At 39.6% G+C, this 25,294-nt stretch overlaps 1 protein-coding gene across 1 annotated transcript in view; it reads left to right on the forward strand.

Moving 5' to 3' along the window:
• The window catches only part of CNTNAP5 (contactin associated protein family member 5), a 796,934-nt gene that overhangs the window by 635,743 nt on the left and 135,897 nt on the right, over positions 1 to 25,294 (forward strand). The window contains exon 14 of the mRNA XM_047871013.1: positions 14,110 to 14,266. Within this exon, the coding sequence (XP_047726969.1) occupies positions 14,110 to 14,266 (157 nt within the window). The remainder of the gene's footprint in view (positions 1 to 14,109; positions 14,267 to 25,294) is intronic.

A 25,294-nucleotide genomic window follows, 5' to 3' on the forward strand; every position in this document is an offset into this window, starting at 1 on the left:
ATTGAAAATTATTGTTGGTAGTTGGTCAAAAAGAAGGGATGGAAGAGAGAAGGAACTAAAGAAGGAAAAACAATTCTGGAGGGAGGTATATAATGGAGAGGCGAGAAGGAGGGAGAGAAGACTAAATGAGAGAAAGGAAAGGGGAGAAATGGAGGGTGAAAGGGAGAGAATGAAGGGGAAAGAGAATGAAAAAGAAAAGGAGAATCAGGAGGAAAGAAAAAATTAAACAGAGCACCTGGGCAAGAAAGGGCATGGGTGTGTGTATGGGTGTTTATTTCTAAAGTTCTGTAATTTACAGTTGAATCTGTAGTAGTTGATCAAAGGGACAGGAAATACTGAGTGCCTTACATAAACATCCTTACCCTCTGTTACAAGGTTTTCAACACGCAAACACACACACACACACACACACACATACACACACACACACACAACCCACAAAAGATGCCACCAGCAAAAGGAATTTACAGTATGGCTGGAAAAACTCGTGCTGTAAACCACAGTGGGTTAGTTAGTGTCTTGATAAATGGTAACAGTCACTTAGAGGTCATCTATTAACATGAATGGTCACAACCACATTTTGATTAGCAATGCAACATTTACTCCTTTCCCACATCAGCACACAATTACTGATGTATCGAATGCCTTATTTAGTCAAAGACTAGTAGATATTTGGGGAATACGTACGTGTGAATATCTGTGTGTATATTTTATATACATTCCTATAGGATCATGAGTAATAAATGTGTTTCAGGCTTTGTGAGGAAGTATTGGAAAATACTGATGGGACAGTCATGCCCACCAAACAACTTAGGAAAGAATGCACAGTTGGGAATCTAGGCTTTTTACATAGTTGTGTGTAAGTAATAGAAGAAATATCTATGAAGAAGGACAAGGAAAAATACTCTGTATCTCCAAGAGCCAGGCCCATCGAAGGGTTGTGGGTGAGAAAATTATGGGTAAAAACAGCTAAGTGGATGGATGAATGGATGGGCTAATGAGTAGATAGATGGAGTAACAGAATGGATAGATGAACACCTTCATCATTTTCCATCAAAACAAATGAAAAGTGAGCCTGGGAGAGTCATTTGACCTGGAGCGGGAAGGTAGTAACTTTGTTTTGTTTTGTTCTGCTTTTTGAGCCAGAGTAGCCAAAAATTAAGAGAACTTGAACTGGTCCTTTCTAATGTTTCCAAGCTTGGAACAGAGTTTGTTAAAGAAAAGGAACTGAAGTGGAATGGGCATGGGAGCTAGAGGAAGCTGGATCACTACGGGACATAATTCTCTGGTGAGCCTTCTAGGAATTCATGAGAATATGAGCAGAACAAATATATACTAGCTGGATTTATATTAATCCAAAACAAAAGAGAAAAAAATTAGTTCATGTTTATTTCAGTGGCCTTATTCTCAGTTGCAAGTTAAACATAATTCTTAATAAGTATTTTATTCATCCCCTCCTATCATTATCTCTCTCTTTAGATGGAACTGTAAAACGTAATGCATGTGGAATTAAACCTAAAGCTAAGTGACTCATTAGTACCTAGCAGTCTGCAGTGTCATCAAACAAGAATTCTTGACAAATAACAGGAGGGTGGTATCTGAACCTTTTCGAATGAATTTCAACCCATCTGACCGTGATTCCAAAATTTTAGTGTGTAAAATTTCAGTGCTGTCGCTTGGTGAGTGTGATAGAAATGGAGAGTCTTGGACTCTGCTCTCAGAGTGTTTGGGAAAAGACTGTGAGCCCTGGTTCTTAGGAGTGCACCAAGTCATTCGGATTAAAGTCAGACAGAAACTACACTTTGAGAAATAACCGATCAAAGATTTCTAGAAATTCTAGTCAGTGCCTGTTTATATTATTAGCCTGTCACTCCTTAGGTGGCTGTTGAGCAGTTATAAAAACTCAGGCAAATTGGCTTTCTCAGAAACAATGGTAATTATTAGAACATTTATTTTTGCAGGTATTGTTTGTTTGATTGATTGCCAGTATAGTTGGGAAGACAATACAGTTTGGAATATCCCCAAGAGAGTTGGGGATACAAACTCAATAAAGCCCTCCAGTTTAACCAGTAAAATACTTACTTGATGTGTACTCTTATAATTTTGACTCAAGACCAATTGCTATGAAGATCTATAATACCCTTTCATTTCTAGCTATTATAGGACTAGGTTTTGTTTAACAAAGTAAAAGTAGAATTAGAATTTGGAGCCTTAAGGCTTAAATTCAAGTCTTCCTTACCTTGCGATCTTGGGAAATACCTTAATTTTTTATTACCTTCAATTTATTTGTGAAATGAGAATAAAAAATCTTCACAGAGTTGTTGGGATGTGGGCGTTGAATGACATATTATGTGAACCTTGTTTGGAAGGCTAATGGTATGGAAATCCAATTTTATTTCATTAGTTGGAAAACAGAAATGGCAGATGTCTTCACAAGAAGAATGACTTAAGAATTCTCCCCAAGAACTGTGCTTTCCACTAAACATCACCCTGCTTTTTTTCCTCTTGACTCTCCACATGTTACTTAAAATTCTACTTCAAATGTATTTCATTCTGAGTTGCATTAAAGATAATTTTCGGGGCGACTGCGTGGCTCAGTCGGTTGAGCATCCGACTTCAGCTCGGGTCATGATGTCACAGCTCGTGAGTTCCAGCCCCGTGTCGGGTTCTGTGCTGACAGCTCAGAGCCTGAAGCCTGCTTCTGCTTCTCTGTCTTCCTCTCTCTCTGCCCCTAACCCACTTGCATTCTGTCTCTGTGTCTCTCAAAAATAAGTAAACATTAAAAAAAAAAGATAATTTTCAACTCCCCCCCCCCCCATCTACTATGTTGTGAGGTCCCTATTGGCAGGGCTCCTGTTTTGTGTTTTTGTGTTCCAACCAGACAAGTGGCTTGTCCACCGTAAGTGTTTTATGCCATTTTGTGAAATGCACAAACTGGTGTGTTGACACCTTTGTGTGTGGTGACTTCATTCTATGCTACATTTATAGTTAGCACTTACTTCAAGGCTTGATAGGCTCTATTGCTAAAATTACAAAAATACTTAATGTCTTCAATGATGGCATAAAATGCCAAAGATGAATATACCTATATAAAGACTAAAGGCGTCACAACCATATGTATTTCTATAACAATATATTTTTGCAAAATCTATTTTTAATGGAATCTGTGGGAAATCCTTCTGTGCTAATGTTTCTTTTTCTTGGCATTTACTCATTTATTTATTCAGCAAATACACATTTGGTTCTTGGCCCAAATCAGGCATATTCTACATTCTGAGGATACAGTCATGAACAAGAATAAAAAACCCTTGCTTTAATTCAAATGAGGGTTGACATATGGAGAACATGTTAAACAAACAAACAAAACAAACAGAAGTATGGTTTCAGGAAGTGGTAAGTACTTCTAAAAACATAATGGAGTGATTTTGGAGCACTTTAGTGTCAGTGAGGAAGAGGTGAGATTTCATTTCAGGATCTAGTGATACAACACAAACACCCACTGTGAAAACCCATGAGAAGACAGATCTGGGCAGGGGACAAACCAAAGACAGCATGTGTAAGGGCCCATGATAAGGTCAGTGAAGTTGGAATGGGCTGGAGCCTCTAACACAATGAGACTGAGAAGTCTGAGGGAACCAGATGTGTGTGCTCTTGGGGGTCATGGTAAGGAGTTCGGATTTTGTTCTCAGAATAGTGTAATACAGAAGGATTTCAACCAGACAGATAAGTCATCTAATATGGACTTTAAAAGTCCTTGTTTTTTGTTTTAAGAATAACTTTTAGGAGATAGACCAGTAGCGGAGTTAAGGATTTTACTTTTGAGTCTGTTGCATTCAGCTACAACAGCTCTCTGTGGCTTTGGCCAGAAGCTGTTATTTGCTAACTGAGTGACCTGGGGGAGGTAATTTATCCTTGGTCTAAAGCCTTTGTTTCCTCATTTGTAAAATGGGATAGAAGAATTTACCTCATAGGGTTATTGTGGAGAATGAATAAGATAGGATATAAAAAGTGTGTAAAATTGCCTGAAATATTTTAAATGCTCAATAAATGCTGGATGTTTTAAATTAAGATTACTTGGAGCGTCTGGGTGGCTCAGTTGGTTAAGCGTCCAACTTCGTCTCAGGTCATGATCTCACAGTTTGTGGGTTCAAGACCTGTGTCGAGCTCTGTGCTGACAGCTCAGAGCCTGGAGCCTGCTTCAGAATCTGTGTCTCCCTCTCTGTCTCTCTCTCCCCGTCCCCGACTCATGCTCTGTCTGTATCTCTATCAAAAATAAACATTAAAAAATAAAAAGTAAATGAAATTAGGATTACCAGTATTAAATAGGTACATTTGCTTTCGTCCCCAGGTTTTTGCAATTCTCTATTTTCTATGACTGTCTGTGGATATTAGGTGATTTACTTTTCTAACTCTGTTTCTCATGCATTAATGTTTTTACTATATTCATCAGTATCGCTTAAGCTATGCTATGGTGATAAATATACCACACCCTAAGTCTCTGGGGCTTCACACAGTGATGGTTTGTTTCTTCTCGCATTACAGTTTGATGTGGGCAGGGAAATCCTCCTCCATCCTTCTCACCCAGAAGCTACTACTGGAAACTACTACTTTCAATTTTGTCCTATCAGAGAAATTGTGTGTTAAACCAAAGATCTTATATTCGTGCTACAGTGGTTATTTTCTTATTGGTTCCCACACACGTATCCTAACTGGTCATTTTCTCCTGCAAGGCTCGTATCTCCACACGTTTTTTTGTACATTGAAAAGTATAAAGTTCCATGACTATTTGTGAAGGTGAATGTTCAAAACCTGAGCCATGGAATGGCGGGCCTCAGGGATCCAGAGCTGTGAGCACAGCTTTGCCCCCAGTTACCATATGACTTGGAAAAGTCATTAAACCTTGTGAGGATGCCTCATTGTAGCCCTAAAGATAAAATACACTACTTATTGCAAAGTATTATTATATTCTTTCACAAATCTTAAACAATATAAATATAACTTAAGTTAATCATTTTGTCTATCTGTTTGCCAAACCGGGAAGAATCCGTGTGCTCAATTTTAGAGAGATTTGTCTAGTCCTGCTTTAAATAACCCCATCAAAGTGACTTTTATCATTTGTTTTGAGAGGACTGTATCATCAATCTTTCCTGCCCACCCCCTCCCCCAGCCTTTTGTGCTCACTTCAATTTAAATAGGCAGGGAGAAGAGAGCATTGAACAACATTATAAAAATGTTAATTCCTAATGTCACCGAGTAGCTCTTAATCACACTATTAGACATATGTTCTGATTTAATGATCCTGACCAGCAAGCAGTAAGACCAAGTTTGACTTTGATGAATGTCTACCATTATTTTCTGATATGGATGAGGTTGTTTTTCTTTCTAACTAAATGTTTCCTCAGAAATGATATTTTACTTAGAAAGAGCATATAAAATGCTTTCCTTAGTGGCCAGAATCATCTTTCCTAAATTGGTGTTGGTGTTTCGATGATTTGTATTGTGATCATAGAATGAAACATTTTGATGCAATCACTTGTAATTAATTATTTGCCCTTTCAGGGTAGGTGATGTCTTTTCTCCCTCTCTTATTTGTTGAACCCACAATGTTCAACCACAGTCAATGAAATAAGATATCTTTGGTATGTGCAGAAATCTTCTTATTTCAAACCGTTGCTTTCTAAGGATGCTGTAGCGAATTTTGAGTCCCCTTTTCTTTGTGTCTCGTAACTACATAGACTCTTCTCCAGTGGCACCACCCCTTTCAACACCAAGCCTCTACTCAAATGGCACGATTTTCATGAAATTAAACCATTTCCATGAAACCTTTCTCAAGACTCCTGGACAAGGTTTATAGTTTCTTATTCTGGACCTGCCTAGGAATTTATTAACTGCCCTATTTTGGTCCTAATCTCATTCTAACTTTCATTTCTCGCAGCTGTGTACATGTCCTTCTTCCCCTAAATGTTATGAGCTCCTTTGAGGCAGTGACAGTCTATTAAAATTTATATCACTGGGATACATACTATGCCCTTCAAATCTTCATACAACATAGAATTAAGAAATAATTAAATGTAATTATATATGTGCATATATGTGTGTGTGTGTGTGTGTGTGTGTGTGTGTGTAAGTTTAAAATCTTGTATTGCCCTATGAGTGAAAGCTGGGACAGACAGTCTAGTGACCAGACATTGGAATAAATTCTCCAAAGTTCTTTGCACAATTTCTAACTAGATGCCTGGGTGGGAGACATTGAACCTAGAAGAGGTGAACTGGGACTATCACATTGGGGAAAACTTACCTAAATTGTAGGAAGATCCAAGCACCATATTTGAAAAGGGCAAAAGTAAGCATGAGAGTCAGGGTTCCATTGACAGTAATTGACATTGAGTTGGGACAGACTGGGCTTGAGTAAGGAATATGGGAGGGGAAGAAGGGCAACTGCAGAAGGGGATGAGGAGTGACTTCCTGAGCAACTGCTCAAGTGCCTCCTACAGCTACTTACATATATGGACCAGAAGATAGATAATTAGCTGGGCCAAAACAGAATTGGTGTTTCTCTTTATTTTCCTTAACTACCTATATTTCCCTTTATGTGTTTCCAACCAAACTGCAAATCCTTTGAAAATAGAGCCTTCGATCATTCTATTTACTTCCTTATAATCCCTACAGAATTTTTTGACATGGTTGATATCTAATTTGTATTATCAGTTATTGTCACAATAGTGTTATCTAGCCAGTTGCCAAAACTCAGTGGCGTACAGAATTCAGTACTTATTCTCAGCTCACGCATCTGTGCATCAGGTGGGATAAATGTACTCCGTATGCCACATTCTGAGGCCCACACTGGAGAGGTGGTGGCAGTCTGCAGCATGTTCTCGTGGTCCTGTCAGAGAAGATCCCCAAGGGAAAGTGGAAACATTTGCATGACTCTTTTAAGGTCTAGACTCTGAACGGACACACTGCCATTTCTGTTCGTATTCAGTGGGCCAAAGTGACTAAAAAGACCCAAGTCTAACATCATCCCTGGATAGGGATGTTGACAACTCCCATGAACCCACTATACCATATATGTACTGATCGGTGTGGACATTGTTGAAACCGTAAAAGAAGAGACAGCTAAGTCTTTCTGTTGGCACCCTGAGGTTACCAGAATTTAAGGCCATGAGCATCCTACCTGTAAACTGAGAAATAAAATAAAGAAAAACAATAAAAACAATGACAACGGCTCAACATGGTAGCACTGTCTGTATATATTTACAGAACTTTCCACCTCCTTTCTGGTTAGTTTGGAATTATGTTTAGACTGTTCATAGTAGTGGGAAGAGCCAAATTCTCTTGGCTCTAGCTCCAGTTACCACTGAGAAGCTCATTATTTTCCCAGATGTCAAGACTTTGGTTTTAAACAATTGCAGGCTTAAAGAGGGCTCTGCAGTTTGAATTCCGTTCAGCAGCTCGTAGTGATTAAGTCATAGAAGTGTGCAACGAACCTGCATCATGATTTCTTTTAAATTTCCTACATTAAGAAAATCATAAATGGAACTAAGCAGGTACAGGTTGGGTTTCTGCTTAGGAATCCTATCAAACTCCTTTTGATTTTTATTTCTCCTTGAACTCTGTCTCTGTGTATATCATATAAGGTTCACGTTGGAAGAAAACTTAGGGGCAGGATGATGTGCTTATGCACTTATTAGCAAAGCTTAATACTTTTCTCATGCTGTTCATAAAGTAGGTAATACGGGCTCAAATTTCTGAGTTTAAAAGTGAGGATAATATTGCTCCTTGTCTACCTCCTCATATGTCTCTGTCTCTCACTTGCCCTCTGTCTCTGTCTTTATCACACACACACACACACACACACACACACACACACACATTCACTGCCTCCCCAAACTCAAATTCTTGTTATAAGTTATTCTACGATATGAGGTTTGTGTCCATATTTCTTTGGCCCAATTGTGAGAAGTATTTTCCAGGTTTATTTTGAATTGTCTTCTTGAGGATAATTAGAATAATAATAACTTAGTGTTTTACAATGTAAATGCAAGTCAAAATACACCTAGAAATTTCTACATGAGCCCAAGGATGGAGAAAGCCTGCCGAGTCTTGTACTTCACCCCTGGCCTGAAATAATGAAAGGGGAGCTTGACAGTTAAGGGTTATTATGGGCAAACCTAAGACTACATACCCCGAGTGGTCTGCTGTGCCAATGGGGTTACGTGGTGGTTTTATACAATTACCTATTTTAACTTGTTTGTCAAATACCCTAGCTGCATTGAAACGGAGAACATTTGAGTTCCCAGGAAATGGACATAAAAACAAAACAAAACAAACAAACTATGAGTAAAAGCCCAGAAAGATATAAAGCATTTAAAAGGAGGGTATTATGTTAAGTGAAACAAACCAGGCAGAAAAATACTGATTCCGTATGTTTTCACTCATATGTGGATCTTGAGAAACTTAACAGAAGACCATGAGGGAAGGAAAGGGGGGAAAAATTACAGAGAGGGAGGGAGGCAAACCATAAGAGACTCTTAAGGACTGATAACAAAATAAGGGTAGATGGGGGGTGGGGGATAGGGGAAAGTGGCTGATGGGCAGGGAGGAGGGCACCTGTTGGGATGAGCACTGGGTGTTGTATGGAAACCAATTTGACAATAAATTATATATTTTTTTAAAAATGAAAGGAAGTCTAGCTTCAGGGCATAAACTGTGCTTTCAGTTTGTGTGCTGTCTCTAGCAAAACCAAATGCACTCGTGATGATGTTCTTGAAATTCCTGGCAGGGAAGTCCTTAAAAGGCTCCAGCAAGCAATGCTAGTATTAAATTCTTGTGGTATTATTAGTGCGTATAAATGTGTAATAGTTACATATATTTATTTATTGTGTTGTCTTTATTTTAGGTTATGTAAGAGATTATCCAATCACCTGTAATTTTCTTAGTTATCTCTCACTTAAATCCACTCATATGGGTTTTGCTGTAAGGTCCTAAGTTTTTTAACCACACATTATTTCCCCACATGTCAGAGCACAGTGGCATAACATAGGGATTATAATAACTTGTAGACTCTTGGACAAGAATGCTTGGGTTCAAGTCCTCATTCTGAACTTTCTGGGTGTATGGCCTCAAGACAGTCATTCAAACCTTCTTTGCCTCAGTCCCTTTGCCTGTACAGTGAAGGATAATAACACGTAACTCCTAGGATAACAGTCATGATTAAATGAGTTAATACATGTACAGCATGTTAAAAAACTGCCTGTAACCGAGTATATGCTCAGTAATGTTTCTTATTGTCATTTTTATAAGCCCCATGATAAATGACTCACCTTGGGTTTGGTGCTGGTCTGTTTGATATTAACAAAGGGCAAGGGATCACCTTCTGTGCTCACTTACTGCCATACACTGAGGTCATTCACTCTATACCATAAACTTTCTCAGGAGGGTTTTATATATATATATATATATATATATATATATATATATAGTTGTATACATGAGGTTACATAACAATAATGCGAAGTTACATAACAATAATAATCCCAAATGCACAGAAGTAATGCAAATAAATTAAATTCTTTAGTGATTTTTGTTCTGTATGCTGCATACTGAGGACCTCACCACCTCTCCCAGCCTCAGTGCTTACTGCTGAGTTTCTAAGAGAGGGAGACACAGAATCTGAAGTAGGTTCCAGGCTCTGAGACGTCAGCACAGAGTCTAATGTGGGGCTTGAACTCACGAACTATGAGATCATGACCTGAGCCAAAGTTGTATGCTTAACCGACTGAGCCACCCAGGTGCCCCCAGTTTAGAGTTCTGATCGATTAAGTAATACTAAATGTGTATTTAGCTCCAGAGGAGCCATTTATCTTATCTGTCCAATATCTTTCGAGTGACATTTCTGTGTTAGGGAAAATTCACACCGTGAGTCCTGCCTCTGTAAGGAGTCAGAATTCGCATCCTCAGTCTCCCTTCCAGCTGGGTTGCAGAGGTGTCCTTGTGCTTCCCAGATCAGGCCCCTGTGTGCAGCTCTGACTGGGAAGCAGGCTCTACACAGAGCTTCTGTTCTGCTGGTTGGGGTTGAGGGCCACAGAAACATCTCTCTTTGGAGGGATGGGGCCTGTTAACCTGAGATGCTTAGGGAGGAGTGGTCCTGGCACTGGCAGTGTAACATACTCAGATGCATAGGTCTCCAACTTTTAACTTTCGGGGACAGTGAGCCAGGCAGAGCTCCCTGAGCAGGCCAGTGAGCAAGGTGGTGAGCCCATTAGCCAAAAGCCCATTACTTCCTTGGTCATGGTTCTGTGGCAGTCTGGTATCTTCTTAATAAATACTCCTTGATGGGGTGGGTGCCTGGGTGGCTCCGTCACTGGAGCGTCTGACTCTTGGTTTTGGCTCAGGTCATGATCTCAGAGTTCATGAGTTCAAGCCCCGCATCTGGGTCCACGCAGCTGGTGTGGAGCCTGCTTGGGATCATCCTGCTTGGGATCCTCTCTCTCCCTCCCTCTCTCTCAATCTCTCTCTCTCTCTCTCAATCTCTCTCTCTCTCTAAGATAAATAAATAAACTTAAAAAAAGTTGGACTTGGAACTATCAGAGTGAATTCTTAGTTTGTAGGCAAGAACCTGATTAATAAATGTTCTATTTTGCGTCTTTCCTGATATTTTTTTCTTGTTAAATGTTCCAATTAGAGTTTCCGCAAAATTTGGAAAATCGTAGTTTGAAAACCTGGCGATAGATTTTAGGAAATCCCCTTATTTTACATTGATCCCACACTCCCTGATCCTTTACGTTGAATGTTTGCATTGTTTGCTGGGTTCTTCTCTAGATGACCAGCCACATGTCACTTGCTCCTTCCTTGAAGTTTTGCTCAGAGAGTATTTTTTTTATCAAGTTCTATCCTGACCACTCTCAAACTTCAGCCCACACTTTTTTTGCAGCCCACTTTTTCTAGCCTATTGTATTGTTTCCATACCTCTTGTTCCTTTCTAAACATGAAATGTATTATTATTATTATTATTTGTTTACTGTAATTACAATGTAAGATTGGGGGAGGGGGGCTTGTTTTCTTTGGTTGGTCGGTTTGGTTCCTCTTAAAGTGATTTATCCCAAGTGCCTAGAATAGTTCCTGGGATATTATAGATCTTCAGTAAATATTTGTTGGATGAATGTTGAGATATATCTACATATTTATAATTGTGCTTTGTTCTTTCACTTTTTAAAACACCTGGGCAGGTGAAAATAAATCGGACTTCCCCAGTGGTCAAAATGTGCAGCTAGGGTGTAGACTACCCTTCCTGACCACATCATTAGTGTCATGAATCAAGGCAAGTCCCACCCTTTTTGATCCTGTTTCCTTGTTGCTTACACTCCATTTAGTACTCCTCAGGAAAACAAACACAAAAGTGGAACATCCAGGAGGAAAACTGAGCAATGATGGTTCTGCTTTCAGATTTCTGCATATGAGTGTGTGAGTGTGTGTGTATGTGTGTGTTTCTCCTCTCTGTCGCTTCCTTTCTTCTTGCTCATTTACAGTCATTCAGTTAAAACAATTTAAAACCTTAATACTAATTTCCAGACATGAAGAGGGGACCTTAAGCCTCAGTTCTACAAGACACTGATGGATTTACAACACAGCAAAGCCTTGAGCTGCTGTGGAACTTCTAGGGGCTTAAGATAACAAGTAAGCATTGGTGAAACTCCTAGGAAGCAACATAGACACCAGAAGCTATGCACAGATTGGTTGTCCAGAACTCATACCGTTAGTAATGATGCTATTAATATGATTACAACTTGGGGTGCCTGGGTGGCTCAGTCGGTTGAGCGTCCGACGTAGGCTCAGGTCATGATCTCATGGTCTGTGAGTTTGAGACACGCATCGGGCTCTGTGCTGACAGCTCAGAGCCTGGAGCCTGCTTCGGATTCTGTGTCTCCATCTCTCTCTGCCCCTCCTCCGCTCATGTTCATGCTCTCTCTCTCTCTCTCTCTCTCTGTCAAAAATAGATAAACATTAAATATAAATATATATATATATATATATATATATATATGATTACAACTTTTGTTTAGCTCACAAACAAAAATGATCCATGATGACATTGAACATTACTATGGGATCTGGATTCTAGATTATGGGGGAGAGGACTGAGCAGTGTCAGAAGGAGCTAGAGATGAAGAGATTTCTTCCTATTTCTTGGACCCAAAGCCACCATTGGTAAACATATCACATACACAATATTTTACCCTCGTGTTGCCTGAACTCACCCACTGGAAAAATCTCTCTAGGCCACTTGAACGTGGCTTATCTAAGCTAGGATTTAGAAGCAAAGCAATTCATTTGAACTAGTGTTTAATGATTTACAGCTGTTTGAAAGTAGGGAAAATGGATTTATACCATTGAGAATTAGTCTTTAAAAAGAAGGTACTCGCTAACAAACATCTCTAATTCTAGCTTAGATAGATAGAATTCTAGCTTAATAGATAATAAGGGGGCTTGGGACATTATAGGCAGAGTCAGGAGTGGTATTTTGGCATGAGTTTGGTCCTTCAGGCTGACCTCCCTCTAACTCGGTAATGCTAAGACTCTTCTGCTTTTCACAGCATCTTCCTTATGTTTTTCCAATGACCTACTGATTCTTGGAAGTTCCAGATTGTCACTTCTCTCCCTGCTTGCCTCAGTGACTTTCATAAGGGTATTAGCATTGAGAGCAATTCTTGGAAAGTTGTTGCTATCTGTGCATACACGAATGGTTTGTAAATTATGTGTTTGTAAATCAGAAGTTGCATGTGCAATTAAATCTTGACTTGGCGAAATTCCCACCTAGTAACATTATCAGACGAGTATTATTCTACTTTAAAATGGCACGCCATTAAAAAATGGCCCCTCGTAAGCATTTATTTCATTTTTTAAATAATCACATATTAAGTGCTTGTTGTATGATAAACAGAAACAAAACAGCAATTTCCAAAGGAACCTGGATGTAACTCCATGAAGACAAAAATGCATAACCCATGTCTGCCTACAACCCATCACTTGGATTCTTATGATAATTATCATTTTTTGAGTAATAATTTTAATCTACTGACATATTCCCAGTTATAAAGGAAAACTCGAACAGATTTTACTGAACTTAAAAAAAAAATAAATTGCCAAAAACAAGACTCGAAAATGGTTTTCTGTTTATTATATAAACCAGAAATCAGAGTTTATATACCAGATGTATAGGTTAAATATGACATTCAGAAGGAATTATTCGGCCCACCCACACAATTGATCTTCAGAAGGTTTTATTTTTTTCCTTCTAGTCTTTGAACTTGAAATATATGACCTCTGTTTAAACAAGTTAGAAGCTATGGTAATCCAGGGTACCACCATTCTTTCTTCACCTTAGTGTCCCCCTGCCCTCAGAGTCTATGAGAAACTGAGACCAGTCTTGGCCCTCATGCTGTTATTTTACCTTTGGTAATTTTATAAGGAAATTAATTATTGTATCTGTAACTTAAAAATTTTTGGTCTGAAATCTAGCCCAATTTAATTAATTATGATACCTGCCTGATTTGAGTTTGTGACCCTGTCTCTGACCATTGTGATTAACTCGTGTCCCACTACATAAATACTTTTCATGACAGTGTTTTTTTTATCTATATCTTTATATGTATATAGATATGGGTATGGATATAGATATATAGATACAGATGTGTGTATATGGATACATAGATTTGTATGTATGTAGATAGATAGATAGATAGATAGATATACAGGGAGAGAAAGAAAGAAAGAAAGAAAGAAAGAAAGAAAGAAAGAAAGAAAAAGAGAGAAAGAGGAAGGAAGGAAGGAAGGAAGGAAAAGAAAGAAAGAAAGAAAGAAAGAAAGAAAGAGGAAAGGAAAAAAGAAAAAGAAAAAAGAAAAAAAAGAAACAAAGGGAGAGAAAAGGAAAGAAGAGAAGAGAGGAAGTGAGAGACAGAATATATATAGTATGTGTATGTATATATGTATAGATATGTATTACGTATATATAAGTATATACGTATATCTATCTATCTATACATATGTATATTCTTCAAGACACTTTCGTCTCAGCTTCTGACACTCTCTGTAAACTATCTTGTCTTTCAGATGGAACACCATTTACCTGGTGGATTGGGCGGTCTAATGAAAGGCACCCTTACTGGGGAGGTGCCCCTCCTGGGGTCCAGCAGTGTGAATGTGGCCTGGATGAGAGTTGCCTGGACATTCGACACTTCTGCAATTGCGATGCTGACAAGGATGAATGGTAATGGGGATCATGATCTTTCTGCAGTTGTGGAGGAAACACATTAATTGATGCATAAAATTTCCCCCAAGAGAAAAAGACATGGTTGAGAAATTCAATATAAACTAGGTCCCCCTAATGATTGTGATTGTTTGTAACTTGGAAAATTGCCAGCTCTAGTACTTTTAGGGCTATCACTGAGGTTTGTAACTTAAAACACGTCACCTCATCACCACCTTCTATTCTGAACGTTCGTTTTTTTCACAACAGAATGAAACATAACATTAAGCTTTGTCATGTAGTCAGTGTTTCTATAATGTGTGGAATATAGCTTCTGGGAGAGAGTGGGGGAGGCAGAGATGTGTAATCATACAAACTGTGTCTTCATTCTCCCATTTTCCCACTGATGTTTCAGTCACCGGCCCACCCTCTCTTGGCCAATACAATGATAACAAAGGAAATTTATATTTATTGAACATCTACTTAATCTTCACAAAAAAACCCATACTAATTCCTTATAATTGTCTCACTTTTGCATCTTAAGGTTGAGGAATGTGGTTTACAGAGAAGTTGAGTAGGGTCACTGACCCACATGTATTAAGTGACAGATCCAGAATTTGAACTCAGTTATGGCTGGGGCCAGGGTCTCTTTTCCTCTCCCCTACCTTATTGCTTTTGTAAGGTTAAGACCCTTTGTCCTTCAAGTGAACTACCTGTTTTTCACTGTATTATGAAAATACAGAACATTTCCAAGACCATTTTGTTGTCACTAAATTTCAGGCATTCTTTAGTTTTGGCTTTGTAATTTTGCTTGTTTCATGAAATTCTGCTCAATTAAGAATTCCTAAGTCCAACTGCTTTCAACCCACTTAAAAATGTTTAAGTACTTTTTCTCTGGTGTTTAAATTGATAACAGCAGAGACTGTTTTGAATAAAACTTCAGGTAGAGTCAAAATCTAAATTCAATGAGGAAAGGACCAAACACCTCCCCCAGGTTCTTCTAGATGGGCCACCCTTTCAGAACGCTGTAGGGCTGCCTGGGCCCTCAGGCAAGTTACCTCAAAATCTTCACATGGGTAAAATCAAACAAAGTTGACTGGAGGTAGGATGGAATTCTCCATTCTTTGGGCCCCCACTTTACCCTGTGGTGCCTTCTATCATAATGTCATGAAGACCTGCAATCAATTATAATTCATATTTTGGATGGAGACTATGTCTTTTAATATTATATCCCTCAGGATCTATCCCTTGTGCAGTAGAAACTCAGTGGTAGTTAACTGAATAAATGAATTTAGAAGACCTCTGAGGATGAGGGATGACCACAAAATGGCTCCTCCAAAGCTTGAGAGATTTTTTGTGGAAAAGTTAAATGGTTTTGTTGCCAGGAAAACATAGTCAAAATGATCTGTAATCAGCAGCTTAGAATCACTCACTTTTGCATGATTCATTAATTCCCCTTCTCTATGCTTGACATCAGAAATTATAGATGTATACACCTAAATGGAAACACCTTTCTTTCATCATGTATAATCAGAGAAGTTGATATGGGGCAGTAGAATATAAAGAGAAGGTGAAGTGTTTCTCGTAATTACCTTCAATTCACTCCCTAGTGGCTGAACTCTTTGATCTTTGCTCACTGTTTTATTTCCTGTGGTGTGGCCCTTTGCATACAGGACACTGCCTCAGTGCCTTTCCTTCCTAGGGAACAACTGACCAGGGCTGGGCTTAATTTATTAAGCAATGAGGGGCAGTGGGAGAGAATGACATCATATTACTTAAAAATAGGCCACCATGTTGATATGTTTCCACACTCTCTTCTCTAGGATTTTCCATTGACTCTCTCTTTTACTCAGATTACACCCTCTTCCTCGTTTGACCTGCTCACTAGTTCACTAAGCTTTGAACCCTTTATAAAGTGTTGACTCAACTTCATCATCTAGGCTGTACCCAGAGGAACACTTCAAAATGTCCTTTCTGTCAACTCTGGTGTCATCATACCTCTATCAACATAGAAGTTATTGCATTTTTCATATCCTTTTCCAGTTCCTTTAAAGCCAGGGAAAAAGCCCCATTATCTGCCACTTTCTGTGGCAAACAACCTTTATTAGAGGCAGCAGCATTTTATTTTAGATATAAATTTTGTTCAACAACCCACATAGCAAAGATCAAGAGAACTGACCAGACCTTTCTTTTGTAAAGATGCCTACTTCACCAAGACTAGAATAACACATTGAGTGTCTCAGGGCAAAATCCAGGTGAGATAAGGGAGTTCCTTCTGTCATTCTTATGAAGGAGCAGAGGCTGAGATTCTGATTTAACTCTTCTGGATTTCATTCCTTTGTCTTCGGACAGTCACACACTCTAATATATTGAGTCTGGAAAATACCCTGTTATAGAAGCAACTGCATGTACTATTCCATTTGACATTTACTCATGTATCACCTGTTTATTGAGTGCCTAGTCTATGTCAGTCAAGCAGTCTGCTTTGCAGAGAAAGCCAAAGGCATTGTAGTCTCTGCCCTTGAGGAACTCACGGAACAGTGAGGGGGAAAAATACTTAGTTAGCAATATACGGATCTTTGTGGTGAATTTGGTAATAGAGATAAGTATAGATGCGCCCAGACCTGTGGTGGATATGGGCTGGGACAAGTGGCAATTAGGTTTTGAAGGACCGAAAGAAGTTAGCTAAAGTTAGTATAGTATGGGTAGGTAGAACCTTCATATGCTCAGACAGGGAAATGTGAAATAATATAAAAATCACTACTTCTCCTACACACAAATATTTTGGTGTGATTGTTGCCCCATTTTCATGTGGGGGATTTATAAGAGAGGAAGACAGGAAAGAAGACTAAATCCAGATCAAGAAGCTTCTTGTATTTGAAATAGTAATGAGATCCCTTTGTCTATACCAAGATTGTGGACACAGAATATCCTTTCCAATATGAACCCTGCCAGAGCCTTGTGGAAATGCATTCATCACTTATCTATTCAAGTCTATTATTTAATGCAGAAGAGAAAAGGATAAAAGCACACAGGATTGTGAAATAGTCATGTTTTTGTTTTTCTATCTTTTTTTTAACATTCTTCCAACCACATTCTTAGCTTCCATGTGGTCAAGCTGGCTTTCCACACATCTCAACTTTTTGTTTCAGAAGAGAGTGCCCCTATTAGTATCGCTGGTGTTTCAAAATGCTCCTAAGAAACCTCAAATATATTTATATTGTACAGTTCCCTCAAGTTTCTGCTTTTGGCAAAATTGATCAGAAAACTGATTTGGGCTGGTGGAACATCTAGCTGATAGCATTTTGATGTATTACAACTTCTGGGTAATATTGTCGCTTAAAAATGTTACCTATCATGCACTGAAGTGTTCTTGGCATTTTATGTGCTCTATTTCATAGTGTCATCCCCACAATGCTTGAGGTGGGTTTTATCATTTTTTTTTGCCCAGAAAAGGAAACTGAGGCTCTGATATGGTAACCTCAGTTCAGATCACGTGCCTAAGGGGGCAGGGTGGGATTCCTGCTGAATCCAAGGATACTCTTGGTTACTACATAAAAGGAGCCACCAATTTGAGATTTTCAGTTGTGACAGCAGGTGAGGATGCCAGAGACCTCTCCCAGGGCTTCTCCAATCACATCGTGGCAGCCTGTGGGTTTCCTTTTGCTAAAACAGGCTGCTCTGGGAGGCTCAGCCATCTTCCAGGCCTCTGGTAGTTGACAATAGTTTATTCTGTTTTAATTAACCTCTGGAACTGAATACATTGGTGCCAGACCAAGTAAAGGGGGAAAATGAGCATGTGGTGGGTGGGAGGGGAGGTGAGTCAGCCCAGAATACGGAGGTGGATGGAGGGGAAAGAAGAACTTGACAAACACCAAAAGCACAACTCTTTCTTAGAGTAAAGGGAAGCGTCAGGTAGGCATCACGGTCAGGTGTTCTATCTCCAGGGGTTTCTGTCTCAGCCAAAGAACTAAACAGAAGGAAAAATTAAAAAAAGGAAGAGAAATGAGAAGACTTTGAATGAGTAACAGTTTTACAGTCAATGATTGTAAAGGAACTTGTATTCAACTTAGTGGTTTGACATATAGAAATCTTGCCAATGGGGTGTTTTCTGATCCCATTACTTCAGACTAATGGACTGTGGGGAATAACGAAGGACACTGGGGGCAGTTCCAGGCTGGAGACAGCACAGGGACAGTGGGGCTGTGTGGGTGGGAAGCTGTCAGCCAAGTAGAGGGATCCAATGGGAGGAGGGATCCAATTGGAGGAGGCAGGGAGATCCTCCTAAGGGTCCCTGTTGGTGGGGGGCCATGGCCCTAATGAGGACTTTGCTCAACCAAACAACCAGGTGGAATTGAAATGAAGCTTGCTTAACAGTAGAACATTTTTAAAAATTTATTCATAAGAAAGTATAGACATTTTTATATGATTTTCAGTAACTCTGTTCTTTGCCTTTTGTCCTTGATATACCCCTACATAAAGCGATATGGTACAAGATAGGAAGAGAAAATGGTATAAGGTTTAAATTCTGGTCATCTGGTCATCCAAAAAAAGGGAACCTATTATTCTGTTTCTTAAAAATATATATATATACAGGATATTTTTAGATTTTTTTTTCAGTATATGGAATCCTAAAGCTTCAAACCATTCTTTTGCCATTGATTCCACTTCTCTACCACAGAGAAATTATTTAATAAATGGTGTCAAATCCATGATTGAACAATTGAATGTCTTCCGTTGGGCATATTTTTACTTTCCGTAGGTCAGGCCATGGTCATTGTAGGATTAACTGATCTTTATTTCATTGTTAGCTGTTATCCAGCTTTTATAACCTCACAAGAAACATTCACCCAAAGTTTAGCCTAAACTTTCCGCCACACATTCATTCCCCTTCTGGCTCTCAAAGAGTAGTTAGAAGTGGCCACTGTGCTCCAAAAGTTATCTTTTTATACATTTGCCTTCAGCTTTTCTCTTTGGTAACTTCACATCTAATCCAGTCCCAGGACTTTGACCTTCACAAAGACCCTTCCTACTTTTCCCGCAAGATTTACTGAGACAGTTGCCTTCAGGAGGAGGATGCTGGATACACCCAAGGGGTTTAGGATTCTGCTGTTCCCTCACATAGGCTGTTCTGTGGTCTCACAGACCTCCTTTCCTCAACCTTCCACCCTTGAGATTCCCAGACTTGGGACAGGAATGGTGCCTCATTCTTGGTAGTGTCCTAAGATGGCGCAGGAGTCCTGAATCCTGAGAGAAAGGAAAGGATCACCTCAGAAAACACTAAGATTCTATGTTCTTTGCTGGTTAAATTTTATTATTCATGAAACTGTTTATGAGCTGTTCTACTGCCTATTGAGTTTTGAAAGTGCGTTTGTTCCTAGCAGGCAGAAATTATGAAAGCTTTATCTGTATTTTTACTTGCACTCTATGAATTCCCACACGCATCTAGTACTATAATCAGGGACTGCACCTCATGTTAGAGAGAAGTATGCATGGCACATGGTAGGTCCTTCATGCATTGACTGCTGAAACAAGGAATGAAATAATGAATCCATGGGGTTTCCTTTCTCCCCATCCTCTCTCCCTGGCCAAATATGCCCTTCACTTACTAGCTATTGTCTGCTGTTTAATTCATTACATTTCCACTTAAAATGTATATCCTGGGGCAACTTGCTTTGGCTTGTTTAAACTATCCCATGACTAGATTTCAGATCGTTTTTAGACAGAATGTGTCATGGTGCATCTATTCTCTCAATAGAAAGCATCACATACTCAAGAAAAGAAGGAACAGCACAAAAATGGGGGAAAAGAATCTATATCCAGAGGGTGATAATTCAACAGTATACCACATCATTATTTTATAGAATTCTAAATGGAGTGAAATAGTTGATATCGTACCAAAGACAGCATTAGGGATTGTTTTCTGTTTGTTTATTTGTTTGTTTTAGTTTAGTGCTGCCACCATCTATCATTTCTTGGGAAAATATTCAATATAAGGAATTTAAGACCTGTTGGTTCTAGAAAACAAAGCTCAGTTATAAAATACTTGTTAGTATTTTAGACTCAGACTTCTATTACATCAGTTCTCTGTCAGGCTGTACAAATACAGTCTCTAAATTGTCTGTGGAATCGCATTACTTGGGTAATTGCAAAATTGTGAGTATCAGAAATAGAACTCGAAGTCAATATGAAGGTTAAGAGTTTGCATTTATATAGTATATTTTATATAACATTTTGATTCGGATTGTTATTGTATAACAATATATTATAATTATACTGAAAAATGCAGTGGGACTTTGGCTTCTATTTTCATTTGCATACTTATCACTAAGTGTACAGCATTACTCACCTAACAGTAGCTCTTACTCAGATCCAAATTACATGAGCTGCTTACCTCTTTTATCTGCTCTGCAAATTTGCTCACAATTGTCAGTTCTGACTCACCCAATTTAGGTTTCTATATTTAACAAAGCATAAGGGGACTATTTCTCTTGATTTTTTTTTTAAATTTTAGGAGCTCATTTTCATAAAATAAATCCATTCTATTATATACTTACTATAAAAACTCAAATGTTTCAGAAATATTTAAGCAAAAAAGTAGAATCTCCTTCCTCACCACCACTTGGAATCCATACTTGTGCTCTGTATATATAATCTGACACCTAAAGATAATAGTTGGGCACATAAGGTACTTCTACATATAAATATTTTCCTATGTGTATGTCATATTCACTAAATGTGAGATCATATTGGGGTGCTTGGGTGGCTCAGTCAGTTAGGCGTCTGACTTCAGCTCAGGTCATGATCTCGCAGTTCACGAGTTCGAGTCCTGCATGGGGCTCTCTGATGACCACGCAGAGCCTGGAGCCTGCGTCAGATTCTGTCTCCCTCTCTCTCTGTCCCTCCCCCCACTCAAAAATAAATCAACATAAAACATTTAAAAAATGTGAGATCATATTAAACATATTATTCTGTAGCTCACTTTTCTCACATAAAGTATGTCTTGGAGAGCTTTTACTTGGCATCATTAAATAAGCATGAAAACAAGTATATCCTGTCCATTTTAATAGCTGCAAAGTATCCATAGTATGTCTGTATCATAAGTTATTTTACCGTTCCTTTATGATAAACCTTTTCCTTGTCAATGACTTTTCACTCTTAGGGGGAAAAACGCTGCAGTGAACATTTTTGAGTCTTGATTTGCAAGACTCTTTGAAAATTATTATTTCTGCTGCATAGACCCTTAACTTAAAATTGTCAAATTATCCACTTTTCTATTTTGGTAGGTGTGGCCAAATTGCCAAAGGGACTTAGGATGTTACCCAGACCTCAAAGGGGATCAGTTCAGATCTGGATGCCCTGACTCTGGGGGACATGCTCCTCTACCTGAGGAGGAATATGCAGAACTCAGTAGAGGCAAACATGGCCACAGAGAGAGACACCAGGTACAACTTCTTTTTGCTCAGAACTTGCTGGACACCTCAGCCAAGTGTGGACAGCTGTGATGGGCCCCAGGTGATAATGAGTTCCTCTCCACTTCCTTCTCTCTGCCTTGGTCATTTCTGCCATGACTGGTATTGCTTCTGAGGTCCATGGGGACTCTGTAGGCTAACTCCAGATAAATCCTAGTGTTTTCTGCATTTTTCTCAAACTGTAGAGTCTTCATCATTAAGAACAGGAGGAGCAGGAGAAAAAGAGTAGGAGAGGGAAGGAGGAAGAGAGAAAATAGCTCTATCTCCTTTGCAAATCTGCCTTATAGATTTGCAGTAAAAATAGCATGAACTAATACCCATAATACACCTGGAGCACACAACTGGGGTGCCTGGGTGGTTCAGCCGGTTAAGCAGCCTGCTAGTGATTTTGGCTCAGGTTGTGATCTTGTGATTAGTAACATTGAGCCCCACACCGAGCTCTGTGCTGACAATGTGGTGCCTGCTTTGGGGTTCTCTGTCTTCCTCTCTCTTTGTCCCTACCCTTTTCACACGCTCTCTCTCTCTCACTCTCTCTTTCTGTCTCAAAATAAATAAATATACCTTAAAAAAAACAACACACAATTGTAGCTACCTTTGCTGGCAGCACCCTCATTTTCTGGATATAAAATGTAATTTATCTCTAAGTAACATTTTATTATGTAATGAGATGATCAAATCCTGGATTTGTCATTTAAGTAACTATACAGCCTAAATCATTTAGCCTCTCTGAGCTTCAGGTTCCTATTTTATTTAAAGGAGAGAAAGAAAGAAAGAAAGAAAGAAAGAAAGAAAGAAAGAAAAGGGGAGGGGAGGGGAGGGAAGGGGAGAAGGGAAAGGAAGGGAAGGGAAGGGAAGGGAAGGGAAGGGAAGGGAAGGGAAGGGAGAGAGAAGAGAAGAGAAGAGAAGAGAAGAGAAGAGAAGAGAAGAGAAGAGAGAAAGAAAAGAGAAAAAAGAAGAAGCATATCTCTGGTGTCTCTGTTGAGTCCTGGCTGAGTTAGCAGTAACTTCTGCATATAGCTGATGTGCCATGTATTTATTTCTCAAAAATTTGTTAGTCATCATTTTTATTATTTTCCCTAGTTTTCAGTGTCTTAAATAAATGGGAGGAGGCAATATTGATTTATTGAAGTTAATTTCTAAGAAAAAAATACCTACATCTATGTCATAAAATAAATAGAATTAAGTAGCACACTGGAACACTCATAGGTGAAATGAGGAAAGAACAATGAAGGCCCCTCTCCCCAAAGACAGGGCTGCCCTCTGAAAGTTCACTAGTTAAAATCGTCCTGTAATGGATGGGTCTTCCCGCAACAGAAATAAACCAAGAGATTGCTTGTAAATGTGTAACCGAAGAGTTTGTGGGCTCCCAGAACTCCTGTCAAGGTGACCCCCGTGTAATCTCAGGGAATGCAGGGCTGGAAAATGATTGCAAATTAGTAAACTGAAACCTAGTCAATTGAATTGTATCTGGTGTGGAGAAAGCCTGTGTGAACGGAATGGGGATGGTCAGCCAGAGACCCACGAGGGCAGCTCAAGGACTCAGGGTCAGTGCTATTATTCCAGCACGGTTCAGAGAAGATGTAGGCTAACTGTGGGAAGGAGCAGTGTCCCCAGGCAAAGGAGGGAGACCAGGAGACCAGAGGAGCAAGGTGATGACAGCAAAGGTGTGCTGTTCAAATCCTGGCCTCTCCACTTGAAAATGATGCACCCTAGGAAGTTTGGTCACCTCTGTGAAGCTCCACTTCCTCTCCTGCACAAGGCAGGTGATGATTACAGCATTGTCATAAGGATGTTCTGTGGACTAAATGACAGCATGTGTGAAAATCTACTTTTATGCTCACATGGCCAGGGAAAGGCAAGAGGCAGCTCCCACGTTCACATTCAGTGATAGGAGGCACTCAGCTGAGCCCCAGAGCCAGCAGTAGGTTCTAAGAATAGCAGCCTTAAACTGGAGTAATGCCTCTGACCCCTGGGCCATTTTCTTCAGAACTCACCCTCCACGGGGACGCCTGGGTGGCTCAGTCGGTTAAGCGTCCAACTTTGGCTCAGGTCATGATCCCGATGGCTTGTGAGTTCAAGCCCCACATCAGGCTCTGTGTTGGCAGTATGGAGCCTGCTTGAGATTCTCTCACTCCCTCTCTTTCTGCCCCTCCCCTGCTCGTGCTCTCTCTCTCTCTCTCTCTCTCTCAAAAATAAATAAACATTAAACAAAATTTTAGAAATAACACTCTATAAAAGGTAAGTGTGGTTTTAATAAGAATTTTATTGTACATTCAACCCTGTTAAATATTTTGGAAGTTGGACCATACCTCTAAGAGACAGAGACCTCTTATCATAACCAACCAACTTTTAAATAAGAGTATGAATCATGGTTCACATTGCTGAGTATGTTTCTGGGAGTCTTATGGTGGAGAATGAGAGCAGGAAGATAGTAGTGAGCTTGACACCAGAAAGCTAGTGTAGGTAACCATCACCAAGGCCTGGGCCAAGACCCTGGAGCTCCCTCTAAATAAAACTGAGGCCTGGAGGGTGAAGATAAGGCAGTTGGATGGACAGACATAAAGCAGGTGAGCTTGGTGGAAGTGGTTGATAAAGAATGAGGGAGGAGTGAGACAAAGAGAGAGAAGACCTGTGTGTGTATGGCCTCAGTCACTGGGAGAACGGAGCCGTGTCCTTCACAGGACTGAGTAACACAGACAAGTAGAGGAACAGATCCCTGGAGCAGCGACAAGTGGAGGGGGCTGGGGCATATCCGTTAGAGATGACAGTTGACATCCAAGGAAGGTGTTCGGTAGGCAGCTGAAAGACTATGTGTTCATTGTGTCTGTGACGGGAAGGAAGGCAACGCTGTGAAATGCTGCCACAGAGTGGAATGAGTTAGGGGCTGACATATTCATGGAAGTTAGCAATTCAGTGAGTGGGGCTGCCATGGCATGAAAGGAGAGAAGGCTGGTTGGGGGAGAAGAGGGCCAGGAGATAAAGTGCTTTTCCACTACAACACAATGGCTTCTGTACTTATAAAGTACTTAAGTGCCCTGTACCCTTAGGAATAGGCTCGCATATTGTTCCAAAGGAAGACAAAGTCTATAAAATGTGTGCCCTTAAGAAGGTAAGTTCAAACAAAAGAGAAAGGAAGACAAGTCAATGTGTGGAAAGAAATGTATAGCTCTAGACTCCCTACTTATCACTAGGCACCACCCTAATTTGTATCACTGGGTATCATCGTATGGTTAAAATCCACCACCAAAGCCCCCAGGTATCCTACCCATTGATGCTTTGAAATCATACCTATCACTCACAAATTGAATTAAATCCACTTTTCTTCTCCCTGTGACATTAAGAGCATGAATAAATACGCAAAATATTGTTGACACCTAGATTGCTCATAGACTGCACACAACCCTCACCTGCATTTTATTGGCCAGTGCAGTGTTGGCTCCCACCATATCCTTCCTTCCTTCCTCCCTCCCAATCACTTTCTTTCTTTCTTTCTTTCTTTCTTTCTTTCTTTCTTTCTTTCTCTTTCTTTCTTTCTTACTTTCTTTTTCTTTCTTTCCTTTTCTTTCTTTCTTTCTTT

This window comes from Prionailurus viverrinus, chromosome C1 (genome assembly GCF_022837055.1).
Source record: "Prionailurus viverrinus isolate Anna chromosome C1, UM_Priviv_1.0, whole genome shotgun sequence".
NCBI classification, from domain to species: domain Eukaryota; kingdom Metazoa; phylum Chordata; class Mammalia; order Carnivora; family Felidae; genus Prionailurus; species Prionailurus viverrinus.